Below are 22,383 nucleotides of genomic sequence, written 5' to 3'. Positions count from 1 at the left end.
TGTTTAAGGGTACGGTGAATTCTCAAGCCGCCACTGATCCATTCTCCCTCTCTCCATCGCCTGCAGGATCCTCATGGAAGGGGGGGATCTGCCACAGGGGGGACAAGGAGAAAGACCTTTCCCCTCCTCTCTAACCCCTCTTGCTCCCAGGTTTTCCCTTGTGCCACGTTACCCCAAGTCTCAGGAAGCCGAGCAGTTAAGAGGTCAAAATGCAGCATCATGTAAGTGTAATAAACCAAAAGTACAGTATCTGCTCTTCAAATTAATGACATAAACTACATGCAAGTTACAACACACATACACCCCCCCAAACAGCAGATAATCAAATTCTTCATAGCAAAGGCCAATAGAAGAGAGTAAAAATCAAAAACCTGCTTCCCCTCACCTTCCTGCTACAGAGAGGGCAAGGAGGGGGAAAGAGAGACAAACGCTCAGTATGTCCTGGATAGAGAAATATACTTGCTTCAGAGAATGTCTCCCCTATCTCCCCACACCCTAAAACAAGACAGGGAAAACTAATTGTCATAAACATAGGCCAGTTGAAGCTAAAAAAAAAAAAAAAAAAAAAAAAAAAAAGAAACAAAACAAAACCAGACCTCTTCTCATCTGGAGTCGGCATCACAGAGCTAACATGGTACTCCCAAAAGTGCATCTTTAGGAAAAATAAAAAAAAAAAAAAAAAAAAAAAAAAAAGAAGGTTGGGGTGACAATGGCAGAGGAAGCGAGGGGGACGCTGCCCCAGGAAGGGTTAATTTCTCCGGAAAGCACTCTGTGCGGCTGTGGAGGCTGCCCCAGCAGCTGCATTCTGGAAGCCCCTGTTGGTGAGGATGCCTTGGGAAAACTCTTCCTGGGCTCTCTGGAAACTGGCTCCTGTACGCCGATACAGGGAATGCACCTGAGAAACAGAAGTGGGGCAGGGGAAGAAAAATCAGCATGCAGTTGTGGGCTTGCTGTACACACCTCGATTGCCAGCTTGCCTTTCCTTGGCCCTGCCGCTAACCAGGTCTCTTGGCAGCTAGAGAGGATGGGCTGGAGCCATTTGCTCCATCTCACCCGGCACATGATGCTGCAGATTTCAGGAGACCCTAATTTGTTGTAAAATGTGGAGCTCTCGGCAAAATGGCAGGTATCAAGACCAAAAACTCCTCCCCCCGCACTGTGATGGTATGGATACTTAACTGCTGCATTTACAGACACTTGCACTGAAGGTGCCTGACACTACAAGCATCAGGTTATCTCCTTCACAATACAATTTAGGAGAAAAGGAGGAAGCAATAGAAACAGGACCGGTTCAGTCTGTTGTTGCCTTCCCCAAAGCTACATTTCTGCTGTTAATTGCAGAAATGCAACTCTCCTGTGGTTGATCAGAAGGAGGAAGGGGAGCTCATGTTTGGGACCCAGCGGGAAGGCACTTGTTTGGATCCCACCAGGCTTTGAAGAGTCCCACAACATTGTGGTAGCAGTGATTGTAAAGCTCTGGATACCCAAACAAAGCATTGACTTTCTCTGCTCAGCCAGCTCTGGACAGACTCAAGCTAAACGGAGGTGCAAGAAATTTGATGTCTGTGTTTGATGAGGGTGACATTTGGGACCTCACTGGCTATCTTCTCTGGACAGCAGCCAAAGCAGCAAGCCTTACTACACCCTCCTTTATTCTAATGTGCATGCTTAATTGCGTGCCTTACTGAAGCATCTGCGCCTCTTGTTCCCTCCCCAAAGACTACTTTCCCACCTGCAAGTCCCCTTAGCATTCAAGCAACTTGGCATTGATGCAGGAAGCACAAGCAAAAATACTTTTGTTAAAAGCTCTTGATGGTCCCCCGATTACATCTTCAAAAGCAAGCTAATTCCCAGACAGATGAGAGGAGGTGGCAACCCCCGGATACCCTGGGAGCAGCCTGACCTGTGGATCTGCAAGTCAGCCAACACCTCGCCTTGCCTCCAAGCCACTCACCTGCTTCAGGAGGAAGAGCGAGAGAACCGCGCACAGCGTGAAGAATCCCGCCACCACCATCATGATAACAGCCACAGCCAGGTTCCCGTGCAGCTCAGACAGCGCTGCAATCCATCCGCTGCGAGAGAGGGGAGAGCAGGGTGAGTACGGTGAGCACTCGATTCACAGGATGAGATGGAGCAGAGGGAGAAGAGGCACTGACAGTTGCATAAAAGCCTTTGGGGGAAGGTTACAGGGAAGTGCAAAACCAAGCGTAAGAGCTGTGGAAACAAGGAGCCAGAGCTCATCCAGGCACTTGTTTCAGGGCCAGTTTCCATCGTCACTTTTAGAATCAATCCATCTCTACACAAGAAAATTGTGCTCACTCCACCTACGTTACAGCCCTGGGCCACCCCCCTTAAGCAGCAAAATCAATACCCTTGACACTGTCATAAATCAAGTCACTTCCACAAGCACCTCCTCAAAATTCAGCCAAGTAGTGTAAAGATGGGCTGGTACAACTAACTCAGAAGAGATCAGCTGGCAGATCCAGAGCCTAGACCTACAAGTCACCATGATAGCCCTCCATGGCCAAGGATGTAAGTGTTGGGAGGGGGAGGAAAAGGAAGAAAGGGATGAAGTAGAGCTACAGAAAGGAGGAAACTGGCAGTTATTGAAGGGAAGGGGCAGGGAGGATGTTGGAGTTATTAGTGCTTGGCTGTGGGTGAAAATACTGAGACACCTCACTCAAAACACCCTCATGGGTGCTGGAGAAAGGAATCTTTCCAACTGCTAAACCAAGCAAGCCGCGTGCCACCAGGAGAGAGGGAATCAAGGGAGCCAAACCATCCCATTCGATGTGCTGCACAACTTCTTGCTCATTACAAGGAAGCAGAAAGGCACACCGTGCACTACAGCCAAAAATAAATGCACTGCCTGGCTTGAGGAAACGTAGCAGAAAGCTCAATGCACACTCTCCAAAGTCAGACTAAAAACAGAGTGCCCCCTCCCAGTCCCCCATGACTAAGGCTGCACCAGCTAGCAGGGGAGGGAGCACAAGAACAGCTCTGCCCATGAGCCGTTCTGCAGGCAGCGGGCAAAAATAGACAGCAGTTTCACTGCACTCATCACCTGAAGGCTCCCCCTCAGGAGAAAAACCACTACACTGTTAACCTTTTCACTGTTCGCAGTAACTCTGGAATCTGATCTGTGGCCAATGCAGCAAGGCAAAAAGAAAGCCTGTGCTTTCACTGCAGGGGGCAATTGCTGACAAGAGGCCTGTTGGACCCACTCCAGAAGCGCAGTCTCACCCTTCTGTACAATGCCATCAAGAAAGGGCGAGGGTAAAACACTCTCTGCTTAATTTTTTTGAAGCACAGCCCACCAACAACACACTCGAGAGAAATTCAGGAAGAGTGTGGGGACAGAATCAGGCTGCTAGCAGCAGTACTGAGTTAAGCCGTACCCAGACCCCAGGTCAGAGATCCCTCACGCCCACGCTACAGCCTCTCTCAGGCAAGGCTCCATTTTAACACAAGGCAGATGTGATCAACACTATAGGTTCAGCATCAAGAAGGGATAAGTATTATATGTATTAAGTGAGAGGGAAGGCAGTGGAGAAGGCATGGAAGATTTCACACACTCCTTCCGGTGCTGGCCCGCAGCGGCAGCGGCAAAGGTACATGCTTTTGCTGGGACTAGGACGGGAAGAGTGGAGGAGAGAGGCAGCCCAGCTGGGACCTGCCAAAGATATGTATCAGGTGAGAGAGGAAAACCACAGGAGAAAGAACAGACAGCTGTCAGAAACAGATCCCAAAGCTTCTGACAGTCACAACCCTGGTGAGAAAAAGCATCCATGCAGGGCTGTGACATGGCAGCCCATGAAACGAAGCTTACCTGTCTCCCCAGCCAGGAATGCCAACAGCCTGGATGATGTAGATTGCTATTTGGCAGAAGAAGATGAAAAAGAAGACGAAGAAGCTGAAGGAGCTGTCAGACCTGTAGGAGAGACGGTAGCAGGAGTGAAACCCGGGGACATGATTCCTGTACAGACTCCCTTCCTCTAAGAGGAGGGAAACAAATTCAGCAAACCCCTTCCTCCAGGGCACAGCTGCTAAGGGGAGGTGATTTCAGAAGGAACTCATGCAGCAATACAACTTAGAACCTGTCCACTGCGTATTGAAAAACCACCACTCTGCCCAGTCAGCGCAAGACGGGATGAAGGCAGCTTCCTTGACGCATACAGTGTGCTCAACACATTAATGTGCCAAACAGTTTCTCAGACATTAATAAAAAGTAGGACCCTATGACTGGCTAGGCTTGGATTTCAAGATGAAAAAAAGACCACCATAATCAAGTTCTATCAGATACTTCTAATATGTTTAGGAACAAGTGGGTTTGATCTATTTCACGGTGCAAAGAGCTGGAAAAACCCTGCAGGCAATATATGATTGGAACAGATAAAACCAAAGCTCCTCCCACTAAAAGATATATCCCCATTACAGAAGAAAATAGTACTTGCCTGAAAGCCTTGTAAATTGGTCGGTACCAACAGAGAAAGGCACAAGGGGTGAATAAAATAAACCACAGGATCGAGAGACCAAAGTCTACTCCTCTTTCCGTCTGGACTGTGAACCATGCCAGGCAAGCAAGCAGGTTTAGGAGCAGGGTAATCGAATGTACTGTTCAGGATGGGAAGGAGAGAAAACACATCAGTAAGTTCTTGGAAAACTCAGAAGTCTCTCCAAGCATCCCTAATCTCTCACTGAACACATGGAGCTCTGCAGAAATTAAGGAGCCTTTGGGCCATCTAATTTCCTTGCCTCCCTTGAAAGGAAAACAGAGCTTAACCTAAGAACCTCATCTGATCCTGCTGCTTACAATCAAATCTTAAATCTTTTCAGAGCACCACAACTGACAGATATGGCTGAGACTGTTTTGCACCCGATCTCTGAACTGCACTCTTTCAGAGTCCCAGGAGAATTGTTAAAGTCTCCATTAAACAACAGTCAAAATTCTGTCATGAATGAGCTATTCTCAAAGCATAAACTCTGAGTCATTTACATTTGCCTTCATAAAAAAGGAAGGGAGACATCATTTTACCCTTGCAGACAACACCTACAGAATTGATTGTAGGTCAAAGCTCAGCATTTGATACAGAATTGCCTTAGAAAGAATTTTTATTGCAGTTCAAGCTATCACTTACACATCCACAAGTAATACAGCATCTTGCATATCCGCTGGTAGTCAGCTGGGATGTCTGCAGAAAAATCCTGATAAAAACACGGCTTGATCGGACACTTCTTGGGAAGAGGGGGCCAGTTGTTTTGCCTCGCTGTGGAAAACAGAAAGCAGCAGTTCTTCACTTGCTCTTCCCTCATTGAAAGATTCATTCACACGCCATAATTTGCAAGTAGCCATTCATATATACCGACATTAAAATGTTGGAAGAGGCTAGGTCTTGGTAAGTATCTAGATTTGAGCAGGCAGCACAGCAGGGATGTGTTAACTCTGCTGGCAGCAATGAGGCAGGTCAGCCTGGTTTGAGGGCTTTCCTTTGTGGGAGGCAGCATTCCCCTGCAATGGCCAAAAGGCCACCGCAACCAACACCACTCGGCAAGTCCAGATTCAGCCATTTAAAAATCAAGGTTAGGGGAAAATACTGTTTTGCTCTGATTAAGAGACTGAAAAAAAGCTTTACTGCTCTCAGTGAAAAGCCTTAACTTGTCAGCATCACACAACAGCTCAGATATGAATATAAAACTGGTGTCTGAAGAACTTAACGTGACCAAATGTGATGGTGAGAGCACACTCGAGGGCAAAGACCCACCAGAGCTGGTCTCCAGCATCTTATCTCTGAGCTTGCTTCCCGCCTTGTCAGTTACAGGATGACAGGTAGAGTCCCAAAAGGGCTGCTGCAGCTGTGAAAGACTACAGGAGGGACACATGGCTTCTGAAAAAGCTGCATACACTTGGACAGGCTGAGCCTTCTTCAAATCCTGACAAGCCAAGCAACTCAGGCTTCCCTGGGCATCACACTCATTGTGGGCAGGGCATTGCATGAAGCAGTACTCACGGTTAATGCTGGCTGCGTTACTCTGCAATTCCCTTTCCTTCTTCTCCAACTCAGCTGCCTTCCTCTCTAATTCTGCCTGTTGCTGAAGAAGCCCAGCCTGTGCTGCTGCAGCCACAGCCTAAAGTAGGGGGAGAAAAAGTTAAGTCCTTCCCTAACTGAGGCAGTGGCAATACCACCAGCAAACACACCAGATGCCAAACTGGAACGGAAGCAAAGGCAATTCAATAGCAAGGGTTGAGGACAATTTGAAAGCTGAACACCCATGGCTGATCTGAAACATCTTGGAGGCTTTCTGTCTTACCTGCTGGAGGACGAAATCAAGATCAATGCAGAACTCCACCCACATGTTCCTCTCTCATCCCATGGGAAGATGGGGCTGGAAGAGCCCTCAGGAGGCTATACAGCCTGTTGCCTGTCCTCCATGCCCTTCCCTTCCAGCAAATCTATGCTTTCCTTGCAGCTTCTTCTATTTTCCAGTTAGCCTCATTGCTCCAAGTGCTCTTACAACAGAGCAGTGAGCAGGACGCCCAAGTTGACCATGACAATCCCTTTCCCAGCTAGGAGAGGATGTTCAAAGGAAAGGCAAGACAGCCGTCTACCACACCTCTTAAGCATCTCTTCTACCTGTTTGCTATTCTGAGAACTGACCCTTTCTCCTAGCAGCCTCAGCTTCTCTGCTGTTTGGATGAGGTGGTCCTGGTAGTCAGGTAATTGCTAGCCTGTCTAAGCAGCAGCTGCAACGTATAGCTAAACTGCATTTACACTCCTGGAACCGAGCGTGCCTGACCAGTCACTAGAACTAAGCTAAAAGCATTAGCAGGATACGTTTCAGTGTTTGCAGAGGGAAGCCAGAGCAAATAGGATACAAGGTGAAGTGAGCTCTGCCACCAGAGGGACAGGAAAAAGGCATAAAAAGAATTGTGTGTGTGTATTCCCTATAGAGATCTGCTTCGCCAGGCAGGTACAAATAAAAGTTTAAAAGATCACCTGCAGTTTCCCACACCCCACCCCAGAGAATCCTGTTCCCCTCCTATTCCCACATGCCTCCAGAGGCCCGTGAGAGCTCCTTCACACTCTCCAGCCCAGCTCTTTGGGAAGGCAGCAGCGAGGGGTCGCCATACCTGGGGAGTGGGCTCCACAGATGTCTGCAGAACAGCAGGCTGTGAGTGGCCAGAGGGCTGTGTGGCTGGCGTCGTCCGCGATGCATTTGTCTGCATATAAACCCCAAGCAACAAGGCAAAAACATTACATATTGCTTCTTTTAGCAAAGAATAGTTCAAGTTTTAGCACTACTAAAACAGAAAGCACTAGCAGGAAGCAAGTCTGCATTTTTGAAAATTTGTTAGTTCCTTAATGCATTGGGGGAGTGGCACCTGAGGATTACGGGTATTAGGCAAAGGAGAAACAAAAGGGATTTTCATCAGTTGCTTGGACTGCAACTATTGCTTTATCCTGGTTTCGTGTTCTCCTTTTCCCATCTCACACACTGCAGCAGCCAGGAAATAAGAATGAAGTTCTTGCAGTGATCCATCAATGATATCGCTGCAGCAGTTCAGCTCCCAACCCAGAGACCAAATAAATATTGATGTGTCCTGCCACAAAACATCTTCCCCTTCACACTTCATATGGCTTTACTGTGAGCCAGCAGCAAGTTTGAGAGAAGCTGTTCCATGCGAGTGGAGAGCTCCAGCTGGGAGTCTATTAGTGCTCCAGTGCAGGAGCAGTTGCTTGCAGCTTGCCACGCACGCAATGAGCTACACTGTCCATGGGGAAATTAGCTGCAAATGCCTCACTCTTCTTCTTTTAAGCTGCACCTACCAAGGGACCTTCCACACTGCTAAAACCACCACCAAGATACCTAGCGCAGAGACACGTGGCACGTACCAGCTGGGAGCTCTCAGAAAAGGGATTGAATTCATCCAAGCCACTTTGGCTAGCGTTTGTGAGCTGCGTCACCGAGGGATCCTGAAAGGAGAGAGAGTGAAGACAAAGTGGCATCAGACATAGGTCATCGTTAGATTATACATTACCCACTGCGTATGCTGCCTGCCTTCCATCCACTTGCTAACTGGGAACAGGATGAGGCGAAACACACGCTTGCCACAGGCAGATGGCCTTGGCTGGCAATGAATTTAAATAAACAAGGAGATGACTATCAGCAAGGCAAGATTTGCCAGCAGAAGTAATCACCCGTTCAGCCAAGAGGTATATTTGAAGAACTACAACATGCTTTTGGCACAGGAGCCCTTTCTGCAGATTACTACTGCTTACCTACAGAGAGTTATTCCTAATTTCCAGGGACTCAAAGCAGGACATGGATTCATTCACCCACGGTCAGAATGTTGCTGGACACCCAGGACCACCTCCCAAACCTCACTTGCACCACAAAGTGAGCGAGGACCCACAAAGCACAACAGAGCCTCACAAAATCAGTTTCCAGGTACAACTGGTCCTGGCTGATAGGTGCCAGCTGCCACGCAGGGCACTTGGACTAGCAAGCTAAAATGCCAATGACTGCTCTGAAAAGGCAAAACACCCAGGAAAGTTGAGCTGGAGGTGTGACACCAATTACTTTTGAAGGTTTTAATTCTGCCGGCATAACAGCTGCATTCACCTGTACTCACAGCATCTCCTACTTGTCTCCATCAAATAGTCTGATTGTTTAAAAAAGGCCCTCAGCACCTCTGCCAAAAATACCTTTCTTCCCTCACCTGCAATGCACTTAGCGATTTTTGTTTCTTCTTTATACATACTACTTTCCATAAAAGAACCCTCTCTAATAGCCAGACTTGGACCTGCGGAGTGTTTCTCTCCCCAGTTATTAGAGAAACAATGTACTTTTTGAACTCGGAAATCCTACTGGGAGAACAGCCTGGCAACCCGATAGCTGGGTGTGGGTAAAAATATTTTAAAAGTGGCTTTTTATCCTTCCCTCCCTTCCCTAGCAACTCATGTCTCGACATCAGTCATTCTAATTTTGTGGTTAATGGGGTGAGAAGCAACTGAGGCTACGACAAGGTAAGAGTGAGTAATCGAGGCATGCAGGGGCTGACCGAGTCCATGCGCTCCAGAAAAGTCATTTGGCTTGTCTGAAACCCGCTGGAGCCCTTCCCTGGGGTTTTAGCGCAGCCTTCTGCTGAGCAAGATGCGTACTGAACAGTTAATGAGTAACTTCACACATCTCCTCGATAGCAGGCACTCCCTATGCAACAGGTTGCGCTAGTTTATGAATCACCCTGGGCTGAGGGATCTCAGACAAGGAGGTTTTGGATGCTGCTCGATGAAGTACAACTTCCTGGCCAGGCAGGGCTGTAAAAAATGGCGAGCACCTGCAGAACTGCCACACTGGAAATAAGGGCTGCATGGACTCAAGGCACAAGTTTTATTTCACTACTTACTCCTCTGGAGCCTTTAGCTTAACCAGTTTTGCAGATGCGTGGGCTATCGACACAAGCTTACAAGTCAGTTCATGCACGATAGCTACTGCATGATAGCACGATACCCTTCAATCCAGACCAGGCAAGGTCCCAGCCTGACTAAAGTCCAGCAGAAGGCAACTGCACACGGGAGAGAAACTCCCTTAGAGGCACGGGGAAGAGGAAAGCAAAGGCTGTGTAACAACCATCTGAAGAGCTTGAATGGTCAGGCTGGGAGCAAAGTGCTCAGAAATAAGGAGAAACACTAGAATATTAAGGCAAAACACACATTTTTCTTCCCTTTGCTCACCTCCGTTCAAAAAGAAAGCTCCTAAATTAACCAGAGGCTCACCAGTGCAGCACTGCTATTGAAAGGGCAGGCTGCCGGTGGCCTGTGCAGGGCAGGGAGAGCAGCACTGTTTCACTGTCCAGCTGCAGAACAGTTTGATTTCAATAGGAGGCGACCTCTCATCTTATTGTGTAGCTTCAAAAAATAAAAAATTACTTAATTAGGCGGTACGGCCAAGGCAAAGCAGCGCAGCTTAACTTGCTTGCTGTTGTGCAACCGTGTCTAAAATAGATATACAAAGAGCAGGGAATTTGCAACAAAGCTGAAGTGTGTTTGGACATGTGCCTCTGTGCCCTGGATAGGGCAGGAAGGAAAACAGCAGCTGTGAAACAGAGGGTGATATAGAGGCACCAGCTTCCGCAAGCCTCGACTGCACAGCATGAAGGATGAGTAAGCACAAGAAATGCAGAGGAGATGGATGAGAAGTTGCCCACAAACTGCATGTTGTACAGTTATTTTCTGCAAGCTACAAAGCAAAAGGCAGTTGACCCTCTTGAAACAAGCACAGGCCTGAACCCTTACGCTGTGAAACACGGAAACAGGGACTTAATTCAGCCACTGAACCACTTGAAGCCACCTTCCCAGCTATCCCTCCTCCAGGAAAGTAACGGCGCTCTCCGCTGCTCCAAAGGGCCCACGTACCTTTCCTTTCAAAGGGTTCAGTTGTTAGAACTCCCAGTTAAACTCAAGCAATTCTTCGCAACTTCTTTCCTGCCTCAGAGCTAAGGAAAAGCCTGAGCACCTGAAGGCTCTCTTAATTCTCCAGCTATTCCGCTTGATTTAATAAGTACGTCCAGCCACAAACCTCGTGCTCACAAATCATTATATTGATCTGCAGAATGCCAGCGAGCAGATCCCCATTTGTTGCCCTTCCTACCATCACTTCCTCAAGCAGCAGCAATGTACGATATTTTTCATGACTTCAAATTCCCCAGCGCAGAGTAATTTTGTGTTTCAACTAAATTGCACTGACATGAAGATCAAAACTGTTTTCAAATGCAGCGTCTAATGCAAAGACGAAGTTGCTGTCGCACTGCACCAGCTGACAGAGCTACTAAAAGATTTTGATACAACAGGTTTGTGCAAGAAATTATATACTTCCATTTCTTTCTGTTCCCACAGGTTAAAAAAACAAAACGAGATGCCTCTCTAGATGAGATCAAGGCAAGACTACTCAAATGAGGATCACCTGGAACTTAACATGGTTGTCTAAATATCACAGTGACTGCCCCAAACATCGCCAGTCCCGCAGCCAGCCACCAGCGCAGGACCTCAGAGCACTGCGGCTGCCTGGAAGATGCATTGAGAGAATTTTCAAGGATTTTATTATTGGTATCTCTAAAGAGGATGGAAGTTTCCAGCCCTGTCTGAAACTTGCATCAAAGTTTCAGAGGTAGCTGCCAGTCACAGCAGGTTACTGAATAAACGAAGGCAGTTAATCATCTCTCATTAACCTGTTACAATAAGAAACAGAAAGAAGAGCCAGAGACATTTTCAATAGGACCACACCAGCTTATTTTATACCAAGCTTACTGAACATCATGAACAAAGTCTCCTTAAAAGGCAAAGATACCCAGTTATGTCAGGATTCGCACCGCACAAAATGCTATACTGGGATCCACAATGAGGAAAGACAACTCTGGTGCTCTGCCCAAGAGATATTTATCAGTGCAACAAGGCTGGGAGGGTGAAGACGATTCTAGTCTTTCAGCAAGATCTCCAGAGTGCGTGGAAGGGGATGTCAGTGCCTGACGGGTGGGCAAACCGTCCCCCCAGCCCCGCACGGCACCGAGCCAGCATGTGGATCCAAACCCCATCAGGGAATGGGCTCATTTCCCCAGATTTACTAGACTGGGGCAGTGCTGTTCTGCATTGCGAGATGTTATTTTCAAATTGGAGAGACAGGGCTTCAAAGCTCCAGGCAGCAGCAGTCGGAGGTGCCTCAAGTCCGGCTGCTGATGACTGGCAGAATTTTTCTTTAAAACAAGGGACAAAAGCAAATGCAAAACCTCACCCCCGAAAGGAGGATATAAAACCTGCCACAAAGACCAGTTGTAGCTGTGAAGAGCTGTCAGACAACTGCAGGGGCATCCACGGTGTGACGTAGTTTGTCCTCATTAAAAAGTAAGCCTGACACCGGAGTTACCTGTTGTAAATTGCATTCAATCTTTTTTGTTTAAACAGTGAGTAAAGCGCGAGCACAGCCCTGTTCGGTCAGATACCAGGACAGTCTTAATGTGCGTAAAGCAGCAGAATATTTACTTCCTCAGTGCTGAAGCGATAAATCCCTACGTGAACAGCCACTGTATGTGTAAGCCACCCTATATTCCCACCCACCGAAGGAATATTACAGGAACACGGTCAGCCAAACCCTTCCTGTTCCCGAGACACATGAGAGCGCGTTAAAATAGAGGTGAGGGAGAGAAGGGATTTTTTTTTTTTCCTTCCGATTTCACTTTGATTCCTCAAAACACTGGGCACCCATCAACAAACAGTTCCACTTTGGCTTGGCCACGAAATCAGAGGTCAGGAAATCACCCCTTCCTGCAGATTACATCCCAGCCAAACAGCAAAGGTGAGGCAGCGCCCACAGCTGCTCGCTGACAAAAGCCAAAGCCCAGACGCTCGCTTTCACACCATCGCCACACAAGTCAGCTCCAAGAGGCCATTCCCAGCCAACTCCCTCTGTAAATGACCCCACGTTTCGGGGCACGGAGGAGAAACCCCACGTTTTGGGGCACGGAGGAGAAACTCACAGAGGAGAAACCCAGTGAAAGCAAGGGCACAGAGGTTAATCAACCTAGTGAAAGCAGACTAAGTCCCCAGGAACCTCAAAGGCTTTGGCCCCTGAAAACGACAGCCAAAGGATGCGTTTTGCCTTCCAGGCTCCGTTTTAGGAGCCGACGCTACAGCACGTTAAAAACAAGACCCCGGAGAGACCCAGCAGTCCCTCCGACAGCCGGGCAGCACAGCCAAGAGGGGTCCCACGCCGGATTATTTTTAACACCTCTACAAATCGGGCACCCGCAACCGCTTCAGCGTCCTCCTGAGGCAGGGGCGGCCTGCTAGCGCTGAACCCCGGCTCCCCCCGAGGAGGGACAGGCGCCATTAAGCCAGCGACGCTTCGGTCAGCGGCAGCGGAGAAGGAGGCGGGGGGAAAGAAGGGATCGCCCGGTCCCCGCGCTCACCTGGAAGGGGTTGATGTCCACCGGGTCGGCGAACGGGTTAGTGTCGAAGCCCGACATGAGCGCGGCCCCCGCTGCTCCGCTCTCCCCGCTCCGCCGCCGCCGCTCCAGGCACTTCCGGGGCAGCCAGGGCGCCTGCGCCGCCAGCCACGTGACCCGACCCACCCACCCACCGCGCAGGTACCGTGACCCCCCGCGGGGCGGGGCCGCGAGACGTCACAGCGGCGGCCACCGCCTATAGGGCGCGGCGGAGGGGGAGGCGGGGCTAACCCTATGGGCGGGGCCGTGCGCTACACGGAGGGGGGGGGTCCCCTATGGCCGCTATAGGGACTACGGTTCCCGGCTTGCCCTGCCCCGCCGTGCCCTCCCGTTGCCGGTGGAACCATGGCGGAGATCCGCGGTGAGAGGGGCCCGGCGGGCAGGGCAGCTCCCTGGGGGCGGGGGAGCCTCGGGTGGGCAGGCCCACGGGGATGGAGACCCCCCCACACACCACCGGGGACCCCCAGGGCGGTGGGGCAGAGGCACCCCTTATATGATGAAAGAGATTAAATTGCCCCCCTTCCCCCCCAAAAAAATACACCCCCTCGGTCCCCCACCCTGCCCTGGCCCCCTCTCACCCCCCCCAGATGGCTTGAGTGGGTTTTGGGGGGGGGGGCAGAGAGTTATTTCTGCCCCCCCCCCCCCCCCCAATGTCTGGCTTCCCACTCCCGCAGTGTTTCCCCTCTCCTGCGCCGTGCAGAGCTACTCCTGGGGGAAGGTGGGGCTGGAGAGCGAGGTGGCCAAGCTGCTGGCCAGCAGTGACCCCCTGGTCCAGATCCAGCCCGACCGGCCTTACGCGGAGGTGAGTGCTTGCCCCCACGTCCGTATGTCCGTCCCGGCCCTGCGTCCGTCCCATCGGTGCGTCCGTCCCAACTGGCCACAGCTCTCGCTGTCGTGGGTCTGGCTGGCTCGGGGATGGATGTGGATCCCCTGGTCGTCCCCGGTCCCCTGAAGCCCCCGGGGGGGCTGCGGGGCTGCCCCGGGGAGGAGTAGAGGAGAAGCCTGGCGTGACTCAGCCCCCGAGGGAGCCGCCTTGGCTGCATCGATTGAGTCCGGGGCCAAGCGGCCTCGAGAAAAGCCCAAGTCATCCCCGTTGGCTGCCCATCTCAGGGGTCCATCCGTCTGTCTGTCTCCCGCAGCTGTGGATGGGTGCGCACCCCCGGGGCGATGCCATCATCCGGGATAACCGCATCCCCCAAAAGACCCTGGGCCAGTGGATCGCCGACAATCCCGCTTGCCTGGGGGCGAAGGTGAAGGACGCCTTCCAGGGTCGCCTGCCCTTCCTCTTCAAGGTGCTGTCGGTCAACACCGCCCTCTCCATCCAGGCGCACCCCAACAAGGTAGGGAGAGCCCTGGGGAGGGGGACAGCCCCGGCCAGACCTCGTGTCCCTGGTGAGGTCACCCAGCTCCTCTGCTCCCCTCTCCAGGAGCTGGCGGTGAAGCTGCATGCCCAGTTCCCCGAGCACTACCCTGACGCCAACCACAAGCCTGAAATGGCCATCGCTCTCACCCCCTTCGAGGGCTTGTGCGGCTTTCGGCCGGTGGAGGAGATCGTCTCCTTCCTCCAGAGTAAGGATGGCGAGGGAGGGCGGTCGCGAGGTCGGACCCCTGGTGCCGCCTTCCCTCCCTGTGGTGGGTTCATGATGGGGATGGTGGCTGTGCTACCTTGGGATGGGGGGGTTGCTGGGCTCCCCTGTAGTGGCAGCCACCAGGGATGACTTGGGCTGGCCACCCTGGCAGGCGTCCCCGAGCTGCGGGCGCTGATCGGGGAGGTGGCGGCGGAGCAGCTGGAGCGCAGTGGGAGCGATGACCCCCGCGGAGTCTCGGCCGCCCTCCGCGTCTGCTTCACCCGCCTGATGAAGAGCGAGAAGAAGTTCTTCGTCGACCAGCTGAACATGCTGGTGAAGAGGATCTCCCAGGAAGGTGGGTCCTCTCTGCCTGCCATGGGCCCCCAGAATGGTTTCGGGGGGGGGGGGGGGGGCTGTGTTTAGGGGAGGGGATGGGGCACCCCCCACCCGCCTCCCCAGTATCGCACCTGGTCTCTCTACCCGCACAGCGGCGGAAGGGAAGGACACGTCGGGGAGCAACGGGGACCTGCTGCTGCGGCTGCACTCGCAGTACCCAGGGGACATCGGCTGCTTCACCATTTATTTCCTCAACCTGGTGAAGCTGGAGCCGGGAGAGGCCATGTTCCTGGGAGCCAACGAGCCCCATGCCTACCTGCACGGAGGTGAGCAAGGTGGTGGGCTTTCCTAACTCGAGACCCCACAATGACTGTCCCCCCAGGGTGGCCACAGCCTCCTGCACAAGGTTGGATCCCCCCCCGCCCCAGGACATGCGGGAGGGCTGGGGTGGGCTGACGGTGCTGCGTCATCCCCGCAGACTGTGTGGAGTGCATGGCATGCTCGGATAACACAGTGCGCGCCGGGCTCACCCCCAAATTCATCGACGTCCTCACCTTGTGTGAGATGCTCAACTACACGCCAGCACCCAGCAGCTCCAAGATCTTCCCGGCTGCGCAGAGCCAGCTCGACCCCAGCGTCTACCTCTATGACCCGCCCGTGCCAGACTTCGCCATCATGAGGATAGAGGTGAGCGGCGATGGGTCTTCTTTGGGGACACGGCAGGGAACACCGGCTGTCTCCCGTCTCGGCTGTGCTCTTGGTAGGACATCTCGGTGTTGGCTGGGGTTTTCTTGGCACGGGTTTGCTCGCCCTTGTAGCTAGTGCCCCAGCGAGGATGGAGGGATGCTTGGGGCTGCTGCGGATGCTTGTGTCACCCCGGGCAGTGCTGCAGGCTCCTCTCCGTCCTCTGTTTCCCCTGCCTGGAGCTTGCTCACCTTCTCCAGCAGCTCTGGGTGGAGGGAGAACCAGGAATAGGTCTCAGGGGTGCAGCTTGGGTGTCCTCAGCTAAGCCAAGGTCCCTGGGCTTGGGCTGCTGTGGGTGCAGGGTGGCCTGGGCACAGCAAAGGCTGCAGCAGGGAACGGGGATCACCCCCTTCCAGCTCTCCGAAGAGAAGAAGATCTGCAGCGGACTCAAGCCACGGTGACCCTTTCCATTGCAGATCCCCCCCTCCATCAAGCTGTACCTCGTCTCTGCCATGGACTCTGCCAGCATCTTGCTGGTGATCCAAGGGACAGCCGTGGGCACCTCCACAGCCGCAGCCTCCGAAATGACTTTGCGTCGTGGCTCCGTGCTCTTTATCTCTGCTAACGAGAGCATCTCCCTCCACCTCTCCTCGCCGGATGGGATGCTGCTCTTCCGAGCCTGCTGCCTCCTCTGAGCAGGACCTAGGATGCTTCCCCCCACGTCACTCCACATTTGAGTAGATAGAAACTGGCCTGGGCAAAGTCATCTTGCTTGGAAGTTTCCCCTCCATCTGTTAAACCCCCAAACCAGCCCGCACCCGATGCATAGAAAGAGCAATTCCACACATCGACTCCTTGGATGTGGTGTGGAGCACAGTGGGCAGAGGAAGAGCATCTCCCCTCACAGCTCGTTAGCAGCGTCCCTGTAGCATCATCCCCTCCGGGTGCTCCTAATGCCATATGGCAACTCCTTTTATTAGTTTTTCCCCCCCCCCCCTTCCTTCTCACCGAGAAGCAGCAGGGCGGCCTGAGCTCTGCACTCCGGGTCTCAAGCATCTCTGCCTGGCTTCTAGGACCTGCTGCTTCTCCCCGCGAATGCGATGTTGAGGCTTTCTGCTGCTCCTGGGTGCCTGGTGGGCTCTTCCCAAGCCTGGCCCATGGCAGGCAGTCCTCTGAGCCATGTCACCCCTTCCCCGGCTGTAAAAGGGGGCTGCTTGGCAGGGGGACGGAGCTGGAGAGCCTCCGGTGCTGTGAATAAAGTGGTGACTTTGTCCTTGGTGCAGGACAGCATGGTGTAGGGAGCAGGAGGAGGACGGGGAGAAGCACTGGTGTTTGCGGGGCTCGGGGACCGGAGGACGCTGGGGGCAGCTCTGGCATTCCCCACCCCCGGCGCTGGCTGCAACCTTCACCGCATCACCCCAACAGCAGCATCACTCTGGGTGACACGGCAGCTCCACAGGGAAACAGGACACCGGGATAAAATATTACAAGGGAAACCAGATCACTCCAAAAATGCACCAGGGTCAGGGAAGGAGCCCTCCCAAGCAGTGCTGCTGGGGGGAGTGTGGCTCAGCCCCCTGCCACAGCACCAACACACCCTCTGAGTAATGAGATCCAGTTTATTGAGTGCTCCCTTTAACAAGTAAAATAATAAAAAAAAAAAAAACAAAAAAAACCAGCTCACATCTCTAGACATGAAATATTTAAATAAGGTTTCTTTATAAGCAGCTGATTGTCCTCTATGTAGTAGAGCAGGACCATGATTTAAGGCAGCTTTTAAGGTTCACAGCAGGTAGACTCCCCAGCCACCCCAAATCTGCACCCAAAAGGAGCCGTGCAGAGCTGGCACGGGGGGTCTGGGCTGCCCCTCGCCTGCATCAGAGCAGCTTTGGGGAGAACTGGAAGAAGCCATTAGCTTCAAACCCAGAACTTAACGGGTCCCTCAAGAGGTGGAAAGCGGAGAGGTCCCAGCCTGAGCAGTAGCTGCTGGTGGAAGTAAGAAACGCAGACACTTAATGCTCAGCAGACTGCCCCAATCTGCTCCGCTGGGTTCCACCCATCTTCTCTGTTGAAGCTGCTGTCTTTGGTTCAGGTCAGCCCAGGCTTTGGGAGGAGGGAAGCCAGCAGCAATTAATTGCAAGCAGCATGAGATAGGTAAATGAAACAGCTCTCTGCCAGCCTGTGCTGACCCCAGCCTTGCTGGCCTGGCCTCAGCCTGCCAGGGAGGAGGGGTGACTAAAATGAAAATAAATAGAAAAGGGGTCTCAGGGCTTCCCAGCCTGGTCCCACACCACGGCAGTTTGACCCCACCATCAACTGCGTCTTCATTAGGGAGGGCTGGGAAGGGTAACCCATGTCCGGGGCCAGGTCCTAATCCTCCATGTGGCCAGTTAAAGGAGGAAAAGAGGAGGTCAGGCAAACAGAAGAGCGTTTGCTGCTGTACCTCCCAATTCCTTCCCTTTACACCCCCATGGAGGTGCCTGGGCTCCTGCTTCTCCTCCCTCCCCACCCCAGCCAGGCAACAGGTCCCATCCAGGCCACCTGAACGTCACCATGCCACCTCTCCCTGATATTGCTGAGTGTAAGGAAAAGTCCTCTGGGGTTGGTTGGTTGCTGCTGCTCACCACGAGTGGCATTGCAACATCATTCAGTCCTCGTGTTGTCGTCCTGGTGTGGGACACAGACACCGACAGCCATCCCACGGGACAAAGAAAGTGCTGGCTTTTGACCTGTTCTTGCACGGCCCTGGCCGAGCGGCGTCTACTGGATCACACAGGAGAGATTTTCTCCGAAACAACAGGGGCAAGAAGAGGAGGCGATGGGTTTTGGGGGGATGAGATCCAGATCTTCGTCATCGGGGACCTCATCAAGGTGGTATCCATCTTGCAGCAGCTGCCGGCTCAGGTCCTGGTTCACCTGCTGTGGGGGGAACAAAGGAGGTTAGAAGAGCTGGTTACTCCCAGTTTAGTTAAAATTTAGGTCCTACGGCTTGCAAAGAGTAGGGTTGTGAGCAAGAAGGGCATCGCATCCTCCCTCCAGTGCCTTTGCGTGGGGAGAAGCAGCACAACCAGAGCAGAGAAGACAAAAGCAAGAGACCAAAGAGCTTTTCCTGGGTTGCAGCACCCCAATGCACGCCCCATGCACCCCAAAACACCCCGCGGGCTGTGACACCCTTGTATGATGGAGCGCTTCAGCTGCCCCGCTGCAGGGTCTGGGGGTAGATGATGCTTTAGGTGCAAAGGGCGAAGCAGTTATAACCAGCTGGGGCTTGCAAAAGAGACATTTATGTATGGCTTAAACCTATTGGGCAGCAGAGGCAGCAGTTTGCAAAGCAGAGCTCTGCAAGATGGACACACGTACACACCCCATAGGGTGATGCTTCATTTCAGCCCCTATACAGACCCCGAGGTGTAACAGGGACGAGGGAACCCATGGGGACCGTGCCGTAAGGGTCAAACCCCTGGACTTGCCTCGGCAGAGGAGTAGCCTGAGGAACATCTGGATCCCAGCTCCCCGTCACTAAGAGAAGAAGGAAACAGTCAGAGCCAGCCAGAAAGCGGCATCTTTGCTTGGGATGCAGACAAGGGAATCTCGGGGGGAAAAAGAGAGCCGGCAGCATAACCCCAAGAGATTTGTTAAATCTGGGACCACAGGGGTGTTTTGCTCCTGAGAGGTGTCCAGTGCCATCGGGGATGCTCTACAAGTGACAAGGAAAATCAATGCCCCCAAAAAGCCAGCTCTGAGCCTGCAACACCCCCCCCCCCCCCCAAAAAAAAAAATCCTGGGATATTCACCCAGTCCCCACCTGTCCGAATCGAGGGAGACCAGGTTTTCATCTGCCGTCTGGCTGAGCGCCGTGTAGCCCTTGTTAAACTTCACCGATCTGCAGGAAAGCAGAGGAGCGAGCCTGTAACAGACGTTTTGGGTGTGGAAATGCAGCCACAGAGCTGACAGACTGAGGAGCCAGGGCAGGAATCCCGGTCCTGAATGTCCCTTCCCACCCAGGCATTGTCCAGGGCTACCACCAGCTAAGAATAAACTCCATCTAAGCTCTAGGCTCCCCGATTAAATCCTTAACACCAAACCATCCCCAAAACAAAGAGAAGGAGGAGCATGGCCCCCGCTAGAGCAAGTCCCAAGTTTTGCAGGAAAAGTTTTATTATATCGGATGCTTGCTGGCCACGACGGAGCCAGCAGGCTAAGGTCCCAAACTAATTTTTTAATCCTCTGAGTTCCCCTATCTCCCCAAGAAATGTGAAAATATATCTCAGGAGAAGAAAAACGGGATCAGACCTTTTAGCTGCCGGCTTCGGCTGGTGTGGCGTGGGTCCTCCCAGCAGCCCCTGCCTTCGCAGTGCTGCTTTTGCCAGCTCGCGTTGCCTCTCTGAAAGCCAAGCACAGGGGCAGAACTAAAAATACCCAAGCGCTCCCTAAAAGTCTTTTTTTTGCGGGGGAGGCATTGCAGGTCAGTCCTAAGGAGAGCATGGGGGCATTGCAGTGCTTTCCATAGGCAGCGCCTATGGGTTTTTATGTTTTTTTTTTTAATGCTGGGGTTTTTTATGGTTTTATCCCACCAAGGAATAAAAGGGCTTTTGGTTACTCCCACCCTGGGCAAGAGGTGCAAATGACTCCCCAAATCCCAGCGGAGTTGCTGGGGTGACACCGAGCATCACTTACGGAGCTTGGCATGAATGGAGGGAGGCTTGCTCATGATGTACGGTCCCCTTTTCTCCACTGCATCCATTGCCTTGTTCAGCCTCTTGTTTTCAGCCCAAATGAGCTAAAAAAAGGGAAAGAAGCACATTTAGGTGCATCTCGCTATGGGGATGAAGTAAACCGGAGTCATCTCAGAGCATCTGGTCACCCTTGGGAACTCAGCGTCGGTGGGGAAATCTGCCAGCGTGTCGGCTGGGGAGAGCTGGAGGGGGGGACGGCTCCTCCTCCCCAGCCCTGTGCTGCGGCCGGAGGAGGGAGAGGAAAAGGAATAAGCAGATCTATTAGCAGATGAAGGGATTATTTGGGAATGGTGATGCTAAATTAAAAGCGCACGTGGTGACCAGCAGTTTCTTTGCAAGCCTACCTCCAGTAATACGTGATGGAAGCAATTTAACTAGCAGGTTCATCAAAGAAAAGATAAGGATACCCAGTTTAATTTCTCCGCAGGTTTTGAGCCTTTCAAGCTTCTCCTCGTGCTTCAAGGAAAAGCCTCCCCCATCTCTAAGGCATTTATCATCAAGGAGAGCCAACACTGCTAAATGACAACGGGGGGGGGGGGAAGCTTCTACAAATATAGTAACTAATGAAGAAAATAGAGGAAAAATCAGAAAATTAGGAGAGAGTCAGTGCAGGAGGGATGGGGAATTAGAGCGAGCAGTTAACAACGAAACAATGAAACAACGCAGAGGACCTGGGGTAGTGATCGGAGAGCACAACAAACCAGGATTCGCGTCAGTGCCTTAAGCCGGAATTAGCAGGGCAGAGCCTTACACGTGGGAATAACTCTGTGCGCAGGGATTCGGGGCCGCCCGAGCCGGTGGGATTAACCGGGCAGGCGGCAAACTTCTGCCCACACCCCCATATCCCCCAGTATGTGCTATACCCCTCCCTATACAGCCCCCCTACCCGTGCTCTGCTTCTACCCTGCCCCTACCCTACACCGTGCCTCCGCACCTATACCCTTATAGCCAAACGCACGCGCTCTACCCCATATTGCTCCTCTGTGCCTATGCCCCACCCCTACGCTGCCCCTCACCCCCCCCAGCCCTATACCCATGAGGCACGTACCCCATAGTGGCCCCTATACATATACCTGAGTCCGCCGTGCACACACCCCCTATACATATATACCTCATACAGCCCCGTGCACACAACCCAGCCCTATAGCCCCTATACATATATACCCCATGCACACACCCCAGCCCTATAGCCCCTATACATATATACCCCATACAGCCCCAGGCACACACCCCAGCCCTATAGCCCCTATACATATATACCCTATACAGCCCCAGGCACACACCCCAGCCCTATACATACCCCCTATCCATATATACCCTATACAGCCCCAGGCACACACCCCAGACCTATACATACCCCCTATACCTATATCCCCCATACTGCCCCATGCATACACCCCAGCCCTATAGCCCCTATACATATATACCCCATACAGCCCCAGGCACACACCCCAGCCCTATAGCCCCTATACGTATACACCCCATACAGCCCCATGCACACACCCCAGCCCTATACCCCCTCTACAGCCCCAGGCACACACCCCAGCTCTATACATACTCCCTATACATATATACCCCATGCAGCCCCAGGCACGCACGCCAGCCCTATACCCCTGATACATATACACCCCATACAGCCCTGTGCACACACCCCAGCCCTATACATACCCCCTATACATATAGACCCCATGCACACACCCCAGCCCTATAGCCTCTATACATATATACTCCATACAGCCCCAGGCACACACCCCAGCCCTATAGCCCCTATACATATATACCCCATACAGCCCCAGGCACACACCCCAGCCCTATACATACCCCCTATACATATATCCCCCCATGCTGCCCCAGACACCCCCCCCCCGGCCCTATACCCCCCATACACATCCCCTGCACTGCCCCCGCCCACACCCCAGCCCCATACCCCCCCGCACACCCCCCAAACTCCCCCCGGCCCCGCACGTACCCCCGCTGCCCGCCGCCCGCCGCCTCTGCTCCCAGCGGGAGCGGCACCGCCGCCCGTCGCCATGGCCGCCCGCCGCCCCGCCCACCGCGCCCG

The 22,383-nt window shown here is 52.7% G+C and overlaps 3 protein-coding genes across 5 annotated transcripts; 1 reads left to right on the top strand and 2 right to left on the bottom strand.

Moving 5' to 3' along the window:
- Positions 1 to 210: 210 nt before the first annotated feature.
- On the bottom strand, positions 211 to 13,096 carry SCAMP2 (secretory carrier membrane protein 2). Its single transcript, XM_075045647.1, has 9 exons — positions 12,962 to 13,096; positions 7,893 to 7,973; positions 7,130 to 7,219; positions 6,009 to 6,126; positions 5,139 to 5,267; positions 4,455 to 4,614; positions 3,830 to 3,931; positions 1,955 to 2,072; positions 211 to 895 (listed from the first exon to the last, which is right to left on the bottom strand). Exons 1-9 carry the CDS (start codon positions 13,016 to 13,018, stop codon positions 749 to 751), a joined length of 1,002 nt encoding a protein of 333 aa, XP_074901748.1. The 5' UTR covers positions 13,019 to 13,096; the 3' UTR covers positions 211 to 748.
- Positions 13,097 to 13,235: 139 nt separating this feature from the next.
- Positions 13,236 to 17,052, top strand: MPI (mannose phosphate isomerase). Its single transcript, XM_075045641.1, has 8 exons — positions 13,236 to 13,358; positions 13,672 to 13,799; positions 14,137 to 14,337; positions 14,425 to 14,566; positions 14,738 to 14,920; positions 15,054 to 15,227; positions 15,380 to 15,588; positions 16,062 to 17,052. Exons 1-8 carry the CDS (start codon positions 13,343 to 13,345, stop codon positions 16,278 to 16,280), a joined length of 1,272 nt encoding a protein of 423 aa, XP_074901742.1. The 5' UTR covers positions 13,236 to 13,342; the 3' UTR covers positions 16,281 to 17,052.
- Positions 17,053 to 17,190: 138 nt separating this feature from the next.
- Positions 17,191 to 22,364, bottom strand: FAM219B (family with sequence similarity 219 member B). 3 transcript variants are annotated; one of them, XM_075045642.1, is made up of 6 exons: positions 22,291 to 22,364; positions 20,263 to 20,365; positions 19,879 to 19,969; positions 19,391 to 19,492; positions 19,056 to 19,104; positions 17,191 to 18,504 (listed from the first exon to the last, which is right to left on the bottom strand). In XM_075045642.1, the coding sequence occupies exons 1-6, from the start codon at positions 22,351 to 22,353 to the stop codon at positions 18,346 to 18,348; spliced, it is 567 nt and encodes a 188-aa protein (XP_074901743.1). In that variant the 5' UTR covers positions 22,354 to 22,364; the 3' UTR covers positions 17,191 to 18,345. The 3 variants fall into 3 exon arrangements, with proteins under 3 accessions (XP_074901743.1, XP_074901745.1, XP_074901746.1); XM_075045644.1 differs by having other exon boundaries at positions 19,391 to 19,468; XM_075045645.1 differs by having other exon boundaries at positions 17,191 to 18,501; positions 19,391 to 19,468.
- Positions 22,365 to 22,383: the final 19 nt, after the last annotated feature.

Source organism: Buteo buteo, chromosome 13, assembly GCF_964188355.1.
Source record: "Buteo buteo chromosome 13, bButBut1.hap1.1, whole genome shotgun sequence".
In the NCBI taxonomy this organism is placed as follows: domain Eukaryota; kingdom Metazoa; phylum Chordata; class Aves; order Accipitriformes; family Accipitridae; genus Buteo; species Buteo buteo.
Note: the sequence above shows the minus strand (reverse complement) of the source record. Positions and strands in the feature narration are given on the sequence as shown.

Coding starts and splice junctions, on each gene's coding strand:
- SCAMP2 (XM_075045647.1), bottom strand. CDS start 13,018: ATGTCGGGCTTCGACACTAACCCGTTCGCCGACCCGGTGGACATCAAC. Junction 5,268..6,008: donor TAACGCAGCCAGCATTAACC/GTGAGTACTGCT, acceptor TGTTTTCCACAG/CGAGGCAAAACAACTGGCCC. Junction 3,932..4,454: donor CCAATTTACAAGGCTTTCAG/GCAAGTACTATT, acceptor TCTCTCCTACAG/GTCTGACAGCTCCTTCAGCT.
- MPI (XM_075045641.1), top strand. Junction 14,338..14,424: donor TCCAGGCGCACCCCAACAAG/GTAGGGAGAGCC, acceptor TCCCCTCTCCAG/GAGCTGGCGGTGAAGCTGCA. Junction 14,921..15,053: donor GAAGAGGATCTCCCAGGAAG/GTGGGTCCTCTC, acceptor CTACCCGCACAG/CGGCGGAAGGGAAGGACACG.
- FAM219B (XM_075045642.1), bottom strand. CDS start 22,353: ATGGCGACGGGCGGCGGTGCCGCTCCCGCTGGGAGCAGAGGCGGCGGG. Junction 20,366..22,290: donor GCGGGCGGCGGGCAGCGGGG/GTACGTGCGGGG, acceptor CCCTTTTTTTAG/CTCATTTGGGCTGAAAACAA. Junction 19,105..19,390: donor GTCTCCCTCGATTCGGACAG/GTGGGGACTGGG, acceptor TTCTTCTCTTAG/TGACGGGGAGCTGGGATCCA.